The sequence below is a fragment of the Meriones unguiculatus genome, chromosome 3 (genome assembly GCF_030254825.1).
Source record: "Meriones unguiculatus strain TT.TT164.6M chromosome 3, Bangor_MerUng_6.1, whole genome shotgun sequence".
NCBI classification, from domain to species: Eukaryota; Metazoa; Chordata; class Mammalia; order Rodentia; family Muridae; genus Meriones; species Meriones unguiculatus.
The window spans coordinates 165,365,522-165,386,485 of record NC_083351.1 but is presented as its reverse complement, the minus strand read 5'-3'; the positions used below and the strand labels follow the sequence as shown (position 1 = coordinate 165,386,485).

General features: G+C 38.7%; 1 protein-coding gene across 3 annotated transcripts in view; it reads left to right on the top strand.

Annotated features, from left to right (window-relative positions):
- Positions 1 to 20,709, top strand: part of Cdkl2 (cyclin dependent kinase like 2) — a 28,652-nt gene extending 7,943 nt beyond the window's left edge. For 2 of the 3 annotated variants that reach the window (XM_021648636.2, XM_021648635.2), the window contains 10 exons: positions 1,109 to 1,221; positions 2,960 to 3,105; positions 7,259 to 7,347; positions 10,031 to 10,160; positions 12,162 to 12,457; positions 12,977 to 13,070; positions 14,598 to 14,721; positions 14,924 to 15,030; positions 15,752 to 15,840; positions 16,712 to 20,709. In XM_021648636.2, coding sequence (XP_021504311.1) covers positions 1,109 to 1,221; positions 2,960 to 3,105; positions 7,259 to 7,347; positions 10,031 to 10,160; positions 12,162 to 12,457; positions 12,977 to 13,070; positions 14,598 to 14,721; positions 14,924 to 15,030; positions 15,752 to 15,817 — 1,165 coding nt within the window. In that variant the 3' untranslated portion in view covers positions 15,818 to 15,840; positions 16,712 to 20,709. The remainder of the gene's footprint in view (positions 1 to 1,108; positions 1,222 to 2,959; positions 3,106 to 7,258; positions 7,348 to 10,030; positions 10,161 to 12,161; positions 12,458 to 12,976; positions 13,071 to 14,597; positions 14,722 to 14,923; positions 15,031 to 15,751; positions 15,841 to 16,711) is intronic. The other variant, XM_021648637.2, reaches the window with a different exon arrangement.
- Positions 20,710 to 20,964: the final 255 nt, after the last annotated feature.

The following is a 20,964-nucleotide window of genomic DNA, read 5'->3' as shown; positions in this document are numbered from 1 at the left end:
CCTGCTACAGTGAGATCCTGGTGTTTTTTCCTCAGGGCGTCAGAACAACAACAACAAAGCTTGTGATTGTGGTACAACTTGAAGTAGATATACTTATTTTAAAGGGAAAGCTGAGTATTTTCAATGGTCAGAAAAAAAATTCCATTTGTGAGTGTCTAGAGAGTTGGCCCAGAGGTTAAGAGAGGACACTGCTCTTGCAGAGGGCCTGAGTTTGGTTCCCAGCACCCACTTTGGGCAGCTAACAACTGTCTGTAACCCCAGCTCCAAGCGGTCTGATGCCTCCTTGGGCACCTGCACTTACACACACATACACACAGGCACCTACACCTAGTTTACCTTAAAGTTAAAATGTTTATCTCTAAGAGAAGTTGGTATCGATAGAGAAGTTTTATGTTATGACATGGGTAGAGCAAGCAACAATGAGGGCAAAAATGTTATTTCAAGACCTTTAAATGTAAGTTGTCTTTACAGTGAATTCTTCAAAGAGGGAACACTATACATTTTACTTTTGACATAAATTTTCCTAAAATATTCTTTGTAATTTTTGAGTAATTAAACATCTACTTTTTTTTTAATATTCTGACTTCTCATTTTTTAGTTCATTACTGTAGTTTTTGTAGGCTTTTACAATTCAGCCATGACTCTGGCAACTTCAAGGTTGCTGGCTATCTCCTAACATATTTTCTTTTAGTCCCAACTGAGTGTTAAGATAGGTTTAAGTTTTCTCTCTCTGTTAGTGTTCAGTGCTTGTTGCTACTCTATCAGTGAGTTTCTTTTTTCTAGGGTGCTTTTTTTTTCTTATGTGTACCAAGACTACACTGTAACTTGTTAGACTGATGTGGAAATGGAGGGTAAGGAGGCGCTCGCTCAATGGTGGCCAGAGAGTCTTCTTTTCAGAGTAGTATGCATAATCAGTATGGTTTTTCACAACCTTAAGCTTCTGGGAGTCTCACTTTTATAAAAGGTTAGAATTCTTACAGAGAAATAACTTGAAGTGATAAGACTTACTACTGTGCCAACAGAACTAACCTGGTGACGTGCCAAGAAGATGCAGGCCTGGGAAAGGTATCAGGGTGCCATGGCTGACATCATATTACTTTTTTTCTAGGGCTGTTGATATCTGGGCCATTGGTTGTCTGGTCATTGAAATGCTCATGGGGCAACCCTTATTTCCAGGAGAATCTGATATTGATCAGCTTCATCATATTATGACATGTTTAGGTAAGATTATACATCTGTGTTTTAAATTTTACAGTTCTTTTTCTGTGTACATTTCTAGTGTTTTTTTAAGCTGTCCATATATTAAAGATGATATTTTAGATAAGTATGGAGCAAATAGAAAATACATATACACACATACACATGCACACACATAATCACACACATACATATATACACATTTGCATACACACATATACACACACATACCACACACATACACATTCTGAGCCTCTAGCAAGGCTGATCAATGTAAGAGAAAAGGTGATGGTTGAGGAAGACAAGTAGAATTGTGAATATAGTAGGCAGAAAAATTTAAAAACTATATTAACAAGGACTGTTTCAGCATACAGTCAGCTACCTTGAAGTTGCTCAAAGCCACTGCTGATTTTAAAATGCTGCAAAAATTATAACAAGGCAGTGTAGTGAGAACTCAGACTAACTCAGAAAATACTAATATCCCTGAGCCTGCTTCTGAGTCACTTCCAGCTCCCTCAAGAGAGATGTCATCATCACTTCTTACCCTTGAGTCAGTGAGATCCAGCTATCCTCTTCATCCTCATCTTCATCTCCAGGATAAGATGAGAGACACAAAGACAAGAAAGCTTAATGTGGTCTTGCATTTGAATCTACATTTTTTCTTCTGTTCTCTGAGACATGGGGTCTCATTGTATAGCCCAGGGTTGCCTCAAACCCTTCTATCCTCCTGCCTAAGCTTCTAAGTCTTTACTGTCTCAACCTCCCAAAGGCTATGACCACAGATGTGCACCCCCATGCCTGCAGATACAGATGTGCACCCCCATGCCTGCAGATACAGATGTACACCCCCATGCCTGTGGATACAGATGTGTACCACCATGCCTAGCTTCCTCAGATTTTGTTCTTAGTGCTTTGGATGAAATTCCAAAGCTAGACTCTGAGCCTTACATTTATTGGAATAAAAAATTCATATTCTGAGATAGATTTTGAAATGGAAATAGTAGGAAGACTCTTGATGATTTAATTATTTGATTTTAAGTTTTGAGATTAACAATTTGTTAAGTATTATATGATTTCTTACAAAAAGAATTTTTATATTACTGTTTACCACAGGGCGGAGGGAGAAAGAACAGAGGGGTTGCATCTGTACTTAATGTATATATTATTCTTTTCACTATTTCCTCTGTGTTGTACTTACATAGTATCTATAGTTTATTAGTATATCAAAGTTTATAAAATTTAACTTTTTCTTTATATAGCTTATGATATAATAGGTATTAAAGTTGAGAAGAAGGTTAAAATGCTCAAGTCTGAACTTAGATATAGGTACACAAGCTGTTGAATAAAAATTAAATTCCTAGAGAGAGGAACTGACTTACCTAACTTAGATTCTGTCCATATGACTGTGTCTTCGGTGTTTGGGGCAGCATGGTGTGGTTTACATTAGAAGTAGTGGTGCTTCAGCTAGAGACATAGTTTCTCCCTGTCATGTCTTCACACTTATTTCAGCTTGTGGTTGTATTTGCAGTTTTAGATGAATATGTTACAAAAGCAGTGTGCATTTTCTTAAGCTGTCTTGTATTAAGACCACTACAAAGACTTTCAAGTGCTATGGTATTAACAGGTCTGTCTTAGGTTGATCTTATGCTGAGAGAGACCCACTCTCCTAAGCTATTTCACTCTTTCCTCTACATCCCCTGACTTTTCACCATTTCTGTCATCTATACTGACAAAGATGTATGCTTCTACCCCCTGTCCCCAGGTAATTTAATTCCAAGACACCAGGAGCTATTTTATAAAAATCCTGTGTTTGCTGGAGTAAGATTGCCTGAGATCAAAGATACAGAAACAGAACCCCTTGAGAGCCGCTACCCTAAGCTCCCTGAAGTTGTGATAAATTTAGCAAAGGTAATGACACTTTTCCTTCTTCTTTGTGACAGGAAATTTGTATAGTGTGGAGACTTGGTTCATGTATGTCCTTCTCTCTGTCTCTCTCTCTTTGTCTCTTTCTGCCTTCCTCCTCCATCCCCTCCTTGACCTTAGGTCAAGAATTTCCTCAGATGATTTTAAAATTTGTGTGCCAAGGAAAGGTTTAAATACTTTTAGGTTGTCGGAGGAGCTTCAGAAGTAAAGAAAGCCTGAAATCTCTTTCTTTTACTTTTGAGATTATAATATTTTTACATCATTTCTCTCTTTCCTTTCCTCCCTCCAAATTCTCCTTGCTCTCTTTCAAATTCATGTCATTTTTTCACTAATTGCTATTATATGTACATAAGTATATACATGTATTTTGAAATATAACCTGCTTAGTCTCTATAATGCTACTCATGTGTTTTCAGGACTGACATTTGGTATTGATAATCGTTTGGTGTGCTCTTCTTTGGGGGAGACTATTCCTCTGGCTCTTAGCATTTTTTAGTTGCTTATAGTTCTTTGAGTAGGGTCAAGGCCTCGGAGAGCCTGAATTTTTTTTAAAAATAATTTTATTTTATTTTATTTACATACTTACATTGGTGTTCTGCCTCCATGTATGTCTGTGTGAGGATGTGAGATCCCCTGGAAATGAAATTACAGACAGTTGTGAACTGCCATGTGGGTGCTAGGGTTTGAACCCAGGTCCTTTGGAAGAGCACCCAGTTCTCTTAACCGCTGAGCCATCTCTCCAGCCCCTGAAATTTTATCTGTCTTAAAATTCCATAGAATATTTCTAACATGTTTTGTTTGAAAATATTCTCATTTAAAAACATAATAACTTTTAAATGGAAATAAAAGCTGAAACAAGAGAAATAAATGTAAAGAATTAGGAAAATATTAAAGTGTAGGGCATAGATTCATAGGCTATTATCAAGACATTTTATTTAAACATAGGCTATTATCAAGACATTTTTGCTTAGACAGGGTGCTATTATGGAGACAGTTTTGCTTAAACATCAGATTTCTTGAGGCTAATTTACAAATTACTGTTGCTTTTATTTGTATTTAATTGAGGACGCCATTACATTGTCTCTGATAGCTGATTCTTTAATATTATTAGTTAAGAAAGTTATTGTTCAGAATACTGCAAAATAGTATCCCTAAAACATCAGGATTGTGTAACCATTTACTTGGTGTCTTTGCTTTCTTTAGTTCATTAAAAAAAAAAATTAGGTAGGGGCTAGAAAGATGGCTATCACCAAAGTGTGTGCCATGTACGTAAAGGGGCCTGAGCTTATATACCTAGCATAAAAGCCAGGAGTGACAGTTAATGCTGTCAAACTTGAAAAAATCTGAAATCCTCTGGAGAAGGGCCTCTTAGCATGTCTGTGGCGGGACTGTGTTAGTTGAGGTAAAAATACCTGTTCACTGTGTCACAATTCGCTATGCAGGGATCCTGGACTGCAAGAGTAGAAAAGGCAAGCTCAACACTAGCAAGCACGCATTCATTGCTCTTGTCTTCCGACTGAGTATGTGGTGGGCTGCTTCAAGCTTCTGCTGTCTTGACTTCCTAATCATGATGGACTGTGTCTTGAATTATGACCTAAAATAAACCCCCTTTACCTCAAGCTGGCTTTCCCCCACTACCTTTTTTTTTTTTTTTTTAAATACCTTCTACTTTTGGAGTATCTTGAAGCAAATCCTAGACATTATATTTTTATACTTAAGTAGTAAAAGTTCAGAATCAACCGTAGAACTTAGCTTGTTCACTTGAAAGTGTTAAGACTTCTTTCTGTTTTTACTTATGCTGGGGGATTTCAGGGGATCAAAGCAACACCTTGTTTAATGAAGTCACCTGTGTGAGGCACCCAGCATAGTGGTGATCACAGAGAGGGCTCTTCCTGCTCTTCTGCGACAGCTGTATGTTTTTTAGGAGTTCATAGAAGTATGTGTGTGTTCTTATTGCTGTTGAGATAGGATCACACTGTTTTTCAGGCTGGCCTCCAACTTGCATCACTGTTCCTACCTCTAGCTACTGAGGACTGGGCTCACAGGTATGCACCACCACATCTAGACTGTTATTTGTTATCTAAATTAATTCTAATTAGCACCTAATAATTTCTTAAGGTCATAAAATATATAATCAGTTGCTAAAATTTCCTTCTTTCCTGTTTTCCTTCCCTTCTTCTCTCTCTTCCCTCCCTCCCTCTGTCCCTTCCTCCTTCCCTCTATAACCCTGGCTGTCCTGGAACTTGCTCTGGAGTCCAGGCTGGCTTCATGCTCAGAGATCTGCCTGCTTCTGCCTCCCTAGTGTACCATCACCTGGCTATTTTGTATTTTTCAAGTACAAATCTCATACCTTTTTGGAAAATTCTGTTCCAAGTATTTTATTTATTCTTACTACTAGAATTATTTAAATGAAATTGTTTTCTTATTTCCTAATCATAAACTTTGCATTTCTTTTTATTAATCACAAAATTTGTATTCTTTGACTACTCACTTTGCTTACCAGCTTAGTTTTTGTTTGTCTTTTTTTTTTTTTTTTTTTTTTTGGTTTGGTTTTTTCAAGACAGGGTTTCTCTGTGTAGTCTTGACTGTCCTGGAACTCACTCTGTAGACCAGGCTACCTTCAAACTCACAGAGATCTGCCTGTTTCTGTCTCCCAAGTGCTGGAATTAAAAGCATGTGTCACCACCACCAGGCTCCTGCAATTTTTTAAAAGATATTTTTTAGGACTTTATTTTGTGTTCATGGTTTATTTTCTGCATGTATGTCTGTATATCATGTATGTACAGTACCCATGAAAGCCATAAGGGAGCATTGGAGTCCTGGGACTGGAGTTAGAGACGGTTGTGAGCTGCCATGTGGGTGCTGAGAATAGAACCTTGGTGCTCTGGAAGAGAAGTTCTCTTAAACACTGAACTGTCTCTATAGCCCCACTCTTCCCTTCCTCCTTCCCTCATTCCTTTCTTCTTCTTTTTTTCCTTCTTTTCTGTTTCTTTTTTTCAAGACAAGGTCTTAATATATAGCTTTAGCTATCCTGTAACTCACTACATAAACCAGGCTGGCCTCAAGTTCACAGAGAGCCTCCTGCCTCTTTCCCAAGTGTTTAATTAATGGTAAGTGCTGAACTATAGGCATGAACCACCATGTCCTGCTGTAATTTCTTTGGTAATTTAAATTAGGATATATAAAGAAAATCTATACATGACCCAGCAGTTAAAGGTGCTTGTTACTAATCCTGATGACCTGAGTTCAATCCCTGGGAGCCATGTGATGGAGAAAACCAACTCCTGCAGTTGTTCTCTTACCTCCATGTGTGCACTATGCCATGTGTGCATGCACACTAGACATACACCCACATACGCATATACCTACATACAGAGATATACAATAAATATAATTTTTAAAAATTAAAAAAGGAATATCTAGGTTGCTGCTGGTTGATGTTATTTTTGTTTGTTTTGTTTTATGTTTTTGTTTTTTTGAGACAGGGTCTTGTTATATTGACCAGGATGGCCTTGAGCCCATAATCCCTTTCCTCAGTCTCCCAAGGGTTCTAGCATCACAGCTGGCAGTTGCTCTTTAAGACCTAATCTCTGTATTTACTTAATCACTTCTGTTTAAACCCTGCACTGTATTAGAGCAGCCAGGTTGTGCTGTATAACCTCTCACTAGTGTGGTCTAATTTGTTCTACTGCCTTGATTTTGTATAGACAGGCAATAGAGTTACAGACTAGAAGCACATTTTTTTCCTGGAGGCTGGGTGTGGTGGTGCATGCCTTTAATCCCAGCACTCAGAAGGCAGAGGCATGTGGATCTCTGATAGATGGAGGCCATCCTGGTCTACAGAGTGAGTTCTAGGACACCCAGGACTACACAAAAAAACCTGTCTCGAAAACCCAAAATAATAATGATAATAATGATAACAATAATAATAATAATAATTTTTTTCTTGGAAAGACTGCTTCTTAGGAATTAGTGCATTTATTTACATCTATAGACACTGAATGCCTGTTGGGCCTCTTTTTGTGACATAAAATCACTGTCATGATTTGAGATTTATTCTGTTCATTGGCTGTAAAGAAGAAATCTAAATGTAGACAGGGTTCTTTAAGAAGATTTGTATGTGTTCTTGATTTTTCAGAATTGTTTGCATGTTGACCCAGACAAAAGGCCCTTCTGTGCTGACCTTCTACACCATGATTTCTTTCAACTGGATGGATTTGCTGAGAGGTACCGTGCCGGCCTGTACTTTGCAGGCTGTAGGGACCAGGGTCAAAGGGAAGGCTCCCACAGCCACACTCATATGTGTTATCACTACCTATGCAGGACGAACCCTGCCCCACTCACTGTTGTCAGTAACATAATCCCTGGGAGTGACTGCCTACATTTATTAAACTGGAGCTGCTGGAATTGATGAAGCAGACTCCTTTCTGTCTTCCTTGGTGAAATCTACCATTCAGGTCACACTAATTCCTATGTTGCTGCATCTGTGCAGTTGCCATCTCCTGTTGCTGCCAACTCATGCTGCACCAGGTCCAGTTGTCCTGCTGAGTCCTTGATGTGCCAGTCATACAGATGCTAGTGCTGCCACAGCAGTTCCCAGTGCTGCTCCAGGGTTAGCATTAGCACTGCTGACCAAGCAAGAGACAGCGAGATGGGTGGCTGTGGCTACCTACCTATATGTAGCATAGATATATATATTTATTTATGTGTATGCAAATGCATCTGAATTTGTGTATGTGTGCACAAATGAAGTCACTCTTGGGGGTCAGAAGGGGGCAGAAGATACCTGGAGCTGGAGTTGCAGGCAGTTGTGAGCGTCTGACACGGGTGCTGGGAATCAAACTCAGGTCCTCTGCAAGAGCAGTGTGTGTTCCTTAACTGTTAAGCTGTCTTTCCTGTCCTAAAGCTTTATCAATTTGCAAATCTCTTAAAAAATCTAGCTTAATGCAAGATAGCTGGAGTTTTACATTTCCTTTTATATTAATTTGTTAACATTGTAGTATGTTATTTTCATTGGAAGAAACAAAAGTATATATAGAAAAGTGGAAGAGTATTTTTAATAGTCTTTTGAGGTTATTTAGTATTCTTTGATTATGTCAGATTTTGATATTATATCAAAACCTGGCCTGGCAGTGGTCATTTCTTCCTTCTTTCTTTCTTTTTCCCCTCGTTTCACCTTCTTTTTTTCTCTTCTTTTCTTATTATTTGAGGTCAGGTCTTGCATTGAACTTGTAGCTGATCTGAAACTCACTAGGTAGCCTGGGCCTATGATTCTCCTGCCATGGCCTCCTGAGTACTGGAATTTACAGGTGTATGACAGTGTACCCAGATGTATTGTTTAAAAATTTGTTTTACTTTTATTTGTATTGTATGTGTGTCTGTCTGTCTTTGTCATATGTGTATGCTCATAGAGGCCAGAAGATTGTGTTAGATGCCATGGAGCAGAAGTTACAGGCAGTTGTTAGCTGGCTGATGTGGGTGCTGGGAATCTAATATGGGCCCTCTGAAAAAGCAGCAAGTATTCTTAACTCTTTTTTAAAATAATTTATTTAATTTTCATTTTATGTGCATTAGTGTGAAGGTGTCAGATCCCTTGGAATTTGTGTTGCAGACATTGTGAGCTGCCATGTGGGTGCTGGGAATTGAACCCTGGTCCTTTGGAAGAGCAGGCAGTGCTCTTAACCACTGAGCCATCTCTCCAGCCCCTATTAACTCTTGATCCCAGACTCCAGTCCACTGTAGTAGTTTGTAAAGACCGGTTGCATTGTGAAATTTAAAGGAGCTTTTCTTTCTCTGTTGCATTAAAATCCATTTTGTCTGCTCTTCTGAACTGATGTTTTATCCCTGCATGCTTTTATAACATACTTTTATCATTTGAAGCATATTGGTAATTTAAAATTATGTAGCCTTAAAACGTTGGTATGTTTTCTTATATAATATTAAATATTATACCCTGTTTTCTCAGAAAGCTTTTTTCCATTTATTTATTTATTTAATCACTTTACAGCCTGATCCCAGCCCCCACCTGCCTCTCCTTCCACACTCACGCTCACACTTGCTCCTATTCCCCCTTCTCCTTCTTCTCAGAAAAGGGAAGGCCACCAAGGGGATCAGAAAGCTTTTGAACTATTGGGAGACCTCTAAGACTCCAGGTTAATAGAACTGTGATTTTTACATGAAGATTTGAGTTTGATAGTTTACAGAAATATTGTAAGTTGATTTCCTTGCTATGAGTTGTTCACCTTGTTCTTCAAAGCAAAATGTCTGTTGCATACCCATCTGGATAAGCATGGCTTTTCTGTTAGTCATTCACGAGTAAATATTTTATGAAAAACATGTATGGCTTGTCTTGAGCTTGGGCAGCCATTCAGTGCTTCTCTTAAGACAACCACTACAGCCTACAGGCACCTCTCTCCTCACATAAGCTGAAGAGAGATGTTTTTAAGGATTCACTGAGCTTTAGTGAAATCAGCCTTTTGTACTGCTTCACTGTGAGCAACCTTAAGTGACATCCTTATACACACATACATGCACACACATACAAACACACACCCATGCATACACAGCATGAATGTGCGCCTGTGAGGAGCACAATGACTGCCAGCATGCTTTGGTGCAGGTGTTTCAGTTCTTGGTAAGAAGCCACCAGCCTTCTCCAGCATTGTTTCTGTCACCAGGACCAATGTTTACAGGGTGGTGCAGACATTTTCAGTCTAGGACTCCTGGAAGGTGTGCTCACACCTGACAGCCTACAGCTTTTAGGAGCTGTTTATCTGGGGTGTGATTTTATCCTTTTAAATGAAATGCGTTAGTTTAACACTGAGTTTTGAATGATTATCTTGAGTTTTTTTTTTCTAGGTTTATCTTTCTTATAAAATTTTATTTTAATTGAGAATGTACTTTTGTATAGGTTTTCTCAAGAATTGCAGTTAAAAATAGAGAAAGATGCCAGAAATAATTCTTTACCTAAAAAATCTCAAAACCGAAAGAAAGAAAAGGACGATACCTTAGTTGAAGAAAGAAAAACACTTGTGGTACAGGTAAATGTTTATGCATCAAAGTTTAAATTTGTGTTGCTGAGTGCGGTGGCACATACCTATAATCCCAGTACTCAGGGAGGCAGAGGCAGGTAGATTGCTGTGAGTTTGAGGTCATCCTGGTCTACAAAATAAGTCCAGAACAACCAAGACTACACAGAGAAACTGTGTCTTAGAAACTAAACAAAACTGTTTAAATTTGTGAAGGAAAATAGTGAGGATTTAATTTTTTTTAATTAGATTTATTCATTTTATTTGGTGTGAGTATTTAACCTGTGTCTATGTGGAGCACACGCAGGCTTAAGACCTGCAAAGGTCAGAAGAGGGCATTGGATCCTGTAGAATTGGAAGTTCAGATGGTTTGTGAACCACCGTATAGGTGCTGGGAATCAAACCCTGGTCCTCTGTAAGAACAACAAGTATTCTTAACCACTGAGCAGTCTCTCTAGCCCATTAATGAAGATTTTAAAGTTTAAATTACCGAGTAAATTGTTAACTTTCTTTTTTTTTAATCTTTATTTATGTATTTTTATATACGATTGCTCTGTTTGCATGTACACCTGCACACCAGAAGAGGGCATCGGACCACATTATAGGTGGTTGTGAGCCTCTAGAACAGACACTGCTCTTAACCGCTAAGCCATCTCTCCAGCCCCAAACTGTTAACTTTCCACCTGGCTGCAAAAAAACCCCAAGTAAACAAGAGATAGTGTCTTTCCTGCAGATACTACCTTAAAATAAATTAAAAAAAAAAAAAACAAAACTATTTTAAATGCTCAACAAGTACTAGAAAGTGCAGTAGAGTTGCACAGAAGATCAACTTAACATAAAATAATGACTGAAGGCTATAAGGAAATGATGTACTGGTCCAAGGATGGGTAACCATGCCCTGGGAATTTGGATTTGAGTTGCCCTGAGTGGCATATTTTGCTGTGAGAAAGTGGTAGCCATGGGATGAAGAAGGTCATAAGTCAAAGCTTTCACTGAACACACTGGTAGGTGTTAGGTAGGTGGGCTTCAGCAGAGCAGGAAGTCTTTTCTGTGTTTCAGGTATTACTTTACAGCCTTTACCTTGGATTGGTAGAGGCTGGAGTCCACTCTGCTTAGCAGTAAAGTCTCAGCTCACCTAATAGTCTTGAGGAAGCTGAGTCACACACAGAGTTTAAGTGGCTATTAAAAACTAAGAGAACCCACAGTGATTTTGGTGCTAGACCTATATCCACCTCCCCACAGTAGCAGTTGCTCACCCAAAGTCAGTCTGTAAAATCTTTAGTAGAGATGCAGCTTCAAGGAGAATTTCAGATCCACACACTCATCTAAGAATACCGAACATCTACACACACACACACACACACACACACACACACACACACACACACACACTGGGTAGCAAACACATGCATGTTGAGCACACTCAGGGACAAACACCCAATTTAGTCTATTTTCCTTTCTTAATATTTCTAACAGGAACTCAATGACTGGCTCTTTGGCCTCCCCACCCCCGAAGGGAGGAGCAGTCCTGTTAGTCCACAGAGGAGGGCTTTGCAGCCAGTCCTGAAGATACCTGATAAAACAGGATCAGATGAATGGGGAGGAGGTCCCCCCTATCAGTGGACTTGGAAAGGGGCACGGTGGAGATGAGGGAGGGAGGGAGGGACTGGGAGGGAATGAGGGATCGGGACACGGCTGGGATACAGAGTTAATAAAATGTAACTGATAAAAAAAAAATAAAAAAATAAAAAATAAAAAGAAATATTAGAAACCGAAAAAAAAAAAAAAAAGAAAATGAAGGTATTACTTTTAGAATCTATCAATCATCTGTCCTCTTTATCTGTCTGTGTATCTATCATCTATGAAGTTGGTATGCATCATATACATTCTTCTTTAATTTTCACAATAACTACTTGAATAAGAATCTTTATTTAATTATAATTTCATAGGTAGAATAAATATGTGAAGTTTCTTGTCAGATCATTAACTTTTAACATCTTTATCAATGGTCAGGATACCAATGCTGATCCCAAAATTAAGGATTCTAAAGTGTTTAAAATAAAAGGGTCAAAAATTGATGGTGAGAAAGCTGAAAAAGGAAAACCTTCAAATACCAGCTGTCTCCATGACAACGGGGCAAGCCACATCAAAGGCTTGGCTTCCACAAGCCTCAGAGATTGCAGCAATGTCAACGTTGATCACTCAAGGAACGCAGGCATGGCAATTCCTCCACTTACACACAACCTTTCTGCAGTTACTCCTGGCATTAATGCTGGGATGGGGACTATTCCTGGAGTTCAGAGTTACAGGTACGAATGGGAAACAAGACAGAAAATGCTTGTTAATTTGTTCACGTTGTTCACTGTCCAAAATCTGGATGTAATTTCTACTTATAAAGTAGCTCTTTAAATATGTTTTGACCTTTGTGATGAGAATCACAAGAATTTGCTAAAAGAAACAAACAAACAAAAACAAAAGAATTTACCTGAGTCCCAAGAAAGTAGAATTTTTACCATTGTTTACATAAAGAGAAGGTAGCTGTTCAGTTTAATAAACAGCTGTCATTAATAAAAGGAATAAGTTTCATGGACCGGTGGTGAGCATTTAGCAGCACGCAGAAGCTCCTTCGGGCATTTTCCTGAAAGGGGCAGCTGCAGGAAGCCCGAGTGGCATGACAAATGGTAAAATGTTGCATCAGATTTCTGTACTTTGTCTACGTGAGATACGCATTCAGTTCTCATTAAACTGAACATCATTTAGCATGCTGTCATTGATTTTGTGTTTGAAAATAATTGTTAATGATTCTAACTTAAAAAAATTTGTTACAGAGTGGATGAGAAAACTAAGAAATACTGTAATCCATTTGTTAAACCAAATCAACCTTCTGCATCAGGGATTTATAACGTGAATGTGAGCACATCTGTAAGTAGCTCTTCTCTGTAGCAAAAGAGCAGGCTCTCATCACCTAGCCCTACGCTGTCTCAAGCAGGAGAGTGGAGAATTAAGAGTTTTTTTTGGAGACATAGAGTAAAACCTGACTTATGTAATACCATTCTACTTATCATAGTCGTAATTCTGAATATTTTAATAAATTTTCTAATCTGAATGAAAGATTCTCTTACGATGCCATCTCATTTATTTTCAACAACATAATAATAAATTTTCTTAACCTAATACTTGCAGTTGAGTTCTTTTTAAAGAGTAAATGAGAAGATTCACTGTCTTATTATCTTACCAGATTTTTGTGAAAATATTTGTATAATCACTCAAGAAACATTTATGGTCGCTCTCTTGTATATAAGTTACTGGAATTAATTCAGTCTTTGTGGAGTTTATGGTTTAGTAGATCAGCAAAGTAAAACAACAATGGTAGATTTTAATATGAGAGGCATAAATGAGGTTCAGAGAGAACACGGGAAGGAGCATTGTTGCTCTCAGCATCACCTCCAGAACCCTGGTCTAATTCCATGCTAAGTAGTCACCTTTTATTCTGATTAAAACTCTCGGTTGGCCTTTGTTCTCTGTGTAAGGGTTAGAGTCCTGACAGGTAATAAGTCCCTATGTGACTTAAATCCCCACCCCTGTGTTCCATCTGTTTTCCTCAATCTGTTCCAGCTGTAGATTTCCTCCTTTCTTTGATACGATGGTCAGAGACACCCTGCCTTTGGGCTCTTACACTTACTGTCTGTCCCACTTAGAACATTCTTCCTTTAGATAATCCAGCAAATGCTTTTGTCCATAAGAAACCTTGAGGTCTTCCTTAGTATTGAGCTTATTTTAATATTGCATCTCATCCTCCATCACTGTCTAAATCCTCTCCTTAACTAGTTTTCTTCTAGTATATATACCTGCTACCCTCTGTGTGCGATATATAGTCTATCTCTTTGCAGTGGAAAGGAAGGTTCAGCTCAGTAATTTGTCCTTTGTTTTCCTCAATGAGCCATTCCATCATTACAGTAATGTTTATTTAGCCCATTAGAGCTGCTTAAGAGGGTCCAGGGTATAACAAGATTATACTGGGACAGTAAACTTAGGGGTGGAACAATGTATATAAAGCCCAACTGGTCACAGTTACAATAGAGAACAGCAGCTGTTTGTTGAAAAGCCCAGGTGGTGGAAGTATAAGGTTGACCCCACTAGCTTGAAGAACCAGGATGTCATGCCATCTTATGCTGCCTATTGCTTGCTGGGATTCCCACTGAAGACTGGCAGAGGGGAGAAAAGAAAACAATTTTCTTTTTAGATTTCTTTTCAGATTTTCTACTTATTAGCAAATTTGACAAATTCGGTTAATTAACTGTTTTTTTTTGTGTGTGTGAGTAATGTCCTTAGAGTTTATTATTCCAGTCCTTGAAATCACACATTTGAGTATATGAACACAGTAGTTATAACAGAATGAAAGCCTAGCTCACCTTAAAGCTAATTTGTGTTAATCATTCTGATAATTAGGTCTCTAATGAAAAGTACCTCCTTCAGGCTAATAAGAAAAGGAAGGAATATTCCAAAGTAGATGTGCGATTGCCCGAACTAAACTACAACCATCTCCCTGAGCTGAGAGCTTTAGAAGGCATAGGTATGTTTATGCATTTCTATTCTTTTCATCCCTTTTGCTTATATTGCTAAATTGTAAGTTAAATAAACTGACAATGTTAAGAAATGTATAGTAATTTATGTACTTACGTAGGCTAATGCATTTGCTCATATATAATAAGTACTTACAAATGTGGAAAACTAACACTATTTTTTTCATTATGTTTTTGATTATTTTTATCTAGCTCGAAATTCTAGGCTAATAAAGAAAGAGAACAAATCTCTTTCAGAATCTCGAATTCCCTCTCTGGCTGCTATTGACCTGCATGCATCCAATCTGGCATTACACCAGGTACAGAACTGTTTTTTGTAGATGCAGCTCTGGTCTCTCCCAAACTTAATGTACTTTATGGGAAATATGCTCTCCGGAATTTGGTAGGTTTCACATGGGATTTATTTTGTTTATACGTTCATCGTGCATAGAACTTTATCACACACACTTTTATTGCAACACTTCCGAACTGAAATAATCCATTCTTTAGTTTTAGTTTTTGAAATTGGGCCTTTAATCTTTAAATTTTTTTTATAGACTTTATAATACAAACTTGGAAGCTGGCCATAGTGGTGCATACCTTTAATCCCAGCACTTGGGAGGCAGAAGCAGGTGGATCTCTGTGAGTTTGAGGCTAACCTAGTTTACAAAGTGAGTCCAGGATAGCCAAGGCTACACAGAGAAACCCTGTCTTAAAAAACACCAAAACAGGGGGGCTGGAGAGATGGCTCAGAGGTTAAGAGTACTGGCTACTCTTCCCGAGGGTCCTGAGTTCAATTCCCAGCACCCACATAGTGGCTCACAACCATCTAGAATGAGATCTGTCTCAAAACAAACAAACAAAATATGTATAAGCATATGAGTTTAGGGTCCTCTAACATCATCCTTTTTCACAAAAGCAACTCAAGCTACAAATAGTTACTCCTTAGCATGTGAGTCTGAGTAGACCCAATCAGAACTCTTGGGAAGTGGGAGTTTTGCAATTACTGCACACCTGTAATGCTTGCTGATTTGTTTATAGGGATCAGGATCACCCATGTCAGATGACTCTGAGGGCGATTTGCCTCGGATGGAACACCAGCACTGAGACTCATTTTAGTCCTGAATGGGGTAGGTCTGATTCCTCACGCTTACAGCTGTGTAACTCGATTCCATGAGAACCGCTGTCAAAGAAGAGGTATACCGCTTAGAAAAGCAATGGGACCAGCGTCCGTGGGATGGGCTCACTCTCCACAGGGCTAGCTGCATTTTATTGGATAAGGCGATATGAATGTAGAAGGACAAGTCCTCCAGGAGAATGCGGGTCTGTCTCCAGCATCAGGCTTTCCCCGTGGGCTTGTAAAGCAAGAGCCATTCAGTGATTACCTGGAAATGTCTGTCCAGTAAAGCAGGATCTGCACTACACTAACAATAGCCTTGCCTTTGTGAGAGCTCAGACATCTTTTACTAGTAATCTGCTTTGCAGCACTAAGCGCAGCATTTATTATTTGATATTTCATTATCGAAATATGATGGCAATAAAATACCATGTGCCTGTAACTGTGTCACTGGAATTCATTTGTTAACCTCAACAGAGTATTTTGAACAGCTATGACATCAAAGCTAAATTTACTTTCAAGTGAACGAAGCTTAAATTGTAAGCCTTTATTTGCACAAGGCCCCAGGAAAGGTCTCTATGATGTAGTCATTGAGTTAGGTCATACAAACGAGGAACACTCAGCTCACATATACTATACAGGTTGTAGATCCTATAAAATTTATATTTGTTTTGATCAAAATCAGTTATAATTTGCATAAAGTGACAGTATGCTACACACAATTGCTTCAATTGGCGATTATCGTAAAGATTAAAACCTCGAAGTTTCTTAGACTACAAAACACCCACAAGTATTACCAATATATTCAGTGTGAGAAAGTAAGCGACTTAAAAGTCAGCTCCCAGAAAGAGTCCGGTAAAACTTGGTGTGTACCCTGCTTTCAGATGCTGCCAGCACTCGAGATGATGTCCTCTTGCACCCAGAGCCCAGATGCCCTAGAAGAGACATGTGGTTTCACTGTTTCCTTCTGGACTATCTGCATTTCCTAAGACAGGCTTTGCAGAAGAAGGCAAGACAGACTTCCAAATACTTCAAAGGAAGGTTGAAGAAGTGGCCCCCTGCTGTTATCCCTTCACCTTTCCAACCTGTTGATACTATTTGACATATATCCATGGAAGAATAGTGATATGGTTCTTGTTACATGAATGTGTATTAGTAGATTGTGTATTTAAACTTATCTGAAATTAAAAGTTTAAAAAGGAGAGAATCATTATAAAAGGTCATGTTTTATGCATTGAACTTTGTGCATTATCTACATATATTTATACTTGAAAAAATGAAAAAAGCTAGGATCTGTAAGAGAAAAGTTTCCTTTACCTTAACTATAAGAATACATTGAAAAGCTTGCTTTCTAGGCAGTAAGGTAATGTGCGATTGCTGTCTGTGGTTAGTTGTGTCTTGTTTTCTGTCATAATTGCTGACAATCTGGTCTCTACTAATCTAAGAACTGTGCTGTGCAAATCTGGCAGAGAATCCTTCTGTTACTAATGCCCTGGTGTTGGATACTCTTCTGTGTTGAGAGACTCCATGTTCTGCCTGAGAGGACAGGATTGAGTGGTGCGGAGGAGAGTTTTGCAGATACTCTTTTGAGTTAGGAACTGAGCTTCTCCCTGAGGAAAAAGATATAGAAATAAGAGATGGGGCTCAGAGCTGCAGAAGTCTGGCTAGTTCTCCTAGCTAGCCCAGTCACTTACCTGAGGAGGCTTTTGGAGGGTTTCACGGAGTGGAACCAGTCTTGTCTGTGATAGTTTGAGGTTGATAGTGCACTGAGCCCACAGAGATTCCTGTTGCCTTCTTACCTCGAATTCTTAGGCTCTCCCAAAAGCCTTTTAATAAGGTGCAAAGTCATTTCCCCGAATCGGACACATGCTGTCTGATGTACAGGCTTACAGCCAATTTTAGGTGAGAGAATTAGACCATTTTGGCTGCAGGGTCTTGGTTTCTGGCTACCCGTTTGCCATTTGAGAGAATACTTGTTCAAGGTCAAGAATTTATGTAGAGTTTTTGCATTAACCAACTAATGGCTTCCTCCCCTCCCCCCAAAGCCATTGACTAGAATTTAGCCTAATGAGAATTCTTCATTACCCTGGGGGACTTAATGAAATCCTAAACTTGGATAGTTGGGACCTCAGAGGAGTAGACATTCAGGAGTAGACAAAATAAAGGGTTCCAACATAAAAGTCTGTTGGCAGTAGTTACAATAAAAGTTGATTTTTATTTAAAAGCTGTATTTTAAACCTCTGATCAAGGGTTTGCCTAGATTAGTAAGACTAACATCCTAATAAAATCACTATATCAGTAGTAATGGAGTTTTTACTAAAATACCACTATTTATTGTTATGTCAAAAAATATTGCCAACAAACAGCAGCATGGTAAGGAGACAGCACGTAAAGGTGACTGGCTTCCAGCTAATTTCAGTGCTGTTTTCATGTAAAGGCCAATGTGAAACATCAGCTTGATGACTGAGGGTCTGGGTTAGCTAACTTATAATTCATATACTTGAGTTTGGGATCTTTGGCCTATTAAGACATTTTATGAACTTTAGAAATAAGAAATTAAAAATCACTTAAGTCCTTATTGATATTTGAAGATCATATTTTGTTAAAGCTTTGGTGTGGAACTGAAGAACTAAAGGTTGTTCAGATCAAGTCTATAGGTATTGAACCAAAATCTTTTTTCAGCTTGTGGGTGTTTAGTCTCTTCTTACAAGGATGTGATGTATGTGAATATGATAATGTGAAATTATTTTATGTACTTTTTGGAGACAATGGGCTTGCTGTGCCTACCTGTGTTTTAAAAATTAATAAATATTATCTAGCTAATCATGATAGATGGTTTTAATTTATATGAAGAGATTATAAATAATATACATACCACTATATGGTATTAATAAATAAAATTGAAAGAATCAGTTAATTCTTTTCCTTTTTCTTTTTGTAGAAATTCTGGACATAGGTCTGGCAAGTTAACTGTTTTATTTGTTTGTTGAGACAGGGTTTCTTTCTATAGCCTTGGCTGTCCTGGACTCACTTTGTAGACTAGGCTGTCCTTGAACTCACAGAGATCCTCCTGCCTCTGCCTCCCAAAGTGCTGAGATTACAGGCATGCACCACTGTGCCTGGATGCAAGTTAATTTTTTTATATAGCTGTTTACATATGTAGGCAGTATGTGACAAACTAACACTCGGAAACCATTGTCTGGCGAAAGTGTGAGAGGCCCAGGCCCAGGCCCAGGCCCGCTCTGCTGGGAGGGAACCCTTGTGCGTGTTTGGAATGTCAGGCTTGCCACCGAAACAGGAGCACAGAAACATGCTTTCTAAGACGATTTTCATCTTAAAAAATCTTAGTACTACTTATGGCTGGATCTGTATTTGATGAAAAATGTGGTCGAATTGCTTTTAAGGCCTCCTCATGCAACCAAACCACAGGCGGGGAAGTAGAGACCACCGGAGCAGGAGTTAACGGCTTTAGGCTTACCTAGTGAGTTGAACTAACTGTAGCTTTTTCTCTATTGTTTCTTGTTGAGTGCGTTTGTGTCAGAAAGGAGCCCTTAGCTCTTCTGTTTGTATAAAACGTTATGTTCCCATAATTATTTCTAATTGATATTACTTAGTTTCAACCATGAAATAACTTGAGAATGTAATTAACTAGCAGTGTAACTCTCAGCAGTAACGTGAATAACACCTGATATGCTACTCACTGCAAAGTTTTTTAAAACAAAAAATAACATTTTACTTGTTTTTCATGAAAATTTGTCTCCCCCCATTTTGGAGCCATCTCTAATATTTTTTTCAAGACAGTGTTTCTTTGTGTGTAGCCGTGGCTGTCTTGGACTTGTTTTGTAGATCAGTCTGGCCTTGAACTGCCTGCCTCTGCCTCCCAAATGCTGAGATTAAAGTCATGTGCCACTACCACCCAGCAAATTCTTTTATTATTTACTTTGGCATACAGGGTCACTTCTTGTAGAAGTGAGAAAGGTTCCAATTTAATTCTGGGAAAGCTGTGTCAGTTAACATAAGATAGAACCAGGGGAATGAAAACATTGTATCTCAAGTCCCCACATTTTTCCTGTCTCTAGACTAGGGTGAGATCTCTAATCAGAGGATAAGAATATTGTAGTGTCACTGCCTTGCTGATTTTTTTTTTGTCCCTCAACATTAGAAATCATAGCATATTAATGTGTTTCTCTACTAGAGTTGCATTAGAATAGCAACTGAAAGCAGAAATATCATTCATATTTTGTATGTAAATAGGTTTAGACAGTTTATAGAGTTTACTTGATGGTAAGCTAATTGGTGTTTGTGACATAAATTATGGTTGTTACAGTAACTTTTATTTGCCTGCTAACCTGGGTTTAGTCCTGGAAGCTTCTAGCCTCCGTACAGTCTAATCTAGGCCTACAATGTTTTCAGTTTCTGAGACTTACTGCTGAACAAACTCACCCCCCCCCCCCCTTTTTTTTTCTTTCTGAACTCTGACTGGTTGGTCCAACTCAGCTGTTTTGGATCAGACTCTTCTCCTAGCTGACTGATACAATGTGACTTCTCTCTCAGCCTCTGACTTAATTGTTCTGCTTGGCCTCATACTCACTTTGGCAATCTGTTCTAATCTTCTGGCTCCTTCTCATTCTCTGGCCCATTCTATCTTCACCTGTATCTAGCTTGCTCTCTTTTCAACCTGTCTCTGTAAAACTCTCCTAGTAAAAACTGCCTCTGGATTCCATGAGCTGAACAGCCATGAACTCAACTCCATTGCACTGCCTCTCAACTCCGTCTTTCAAGCAAACTGCCTAAACAGAACTCAGAGATCTGCTTGCCTCTGTCTCCTGGGATTAAAGGTGTGTCTGTATTTCAGCTGTGTCGCTGAATTAAAATTCCTCTACATCTGGTTGTGATTATTTACAGCAGAAATTGATTTATAAAACCTTTCTTTAGATAAGAAGAGCTGGGAGCTGGAGAGATGGCTCAGTGGCTACCAGCTCTGGCTGCGCTCTCAGAGGAGTTGGCTTCAATCTTGAGCAGCTACAGGTCTGCTCACAACTCCACTTTCAGTGGACCTGATGCCCTCTTCTGGCCTGCACAAGTAACAGGCACTCAAGTGGCAGACATAAATATGTAGGCAAAACATACATATTCA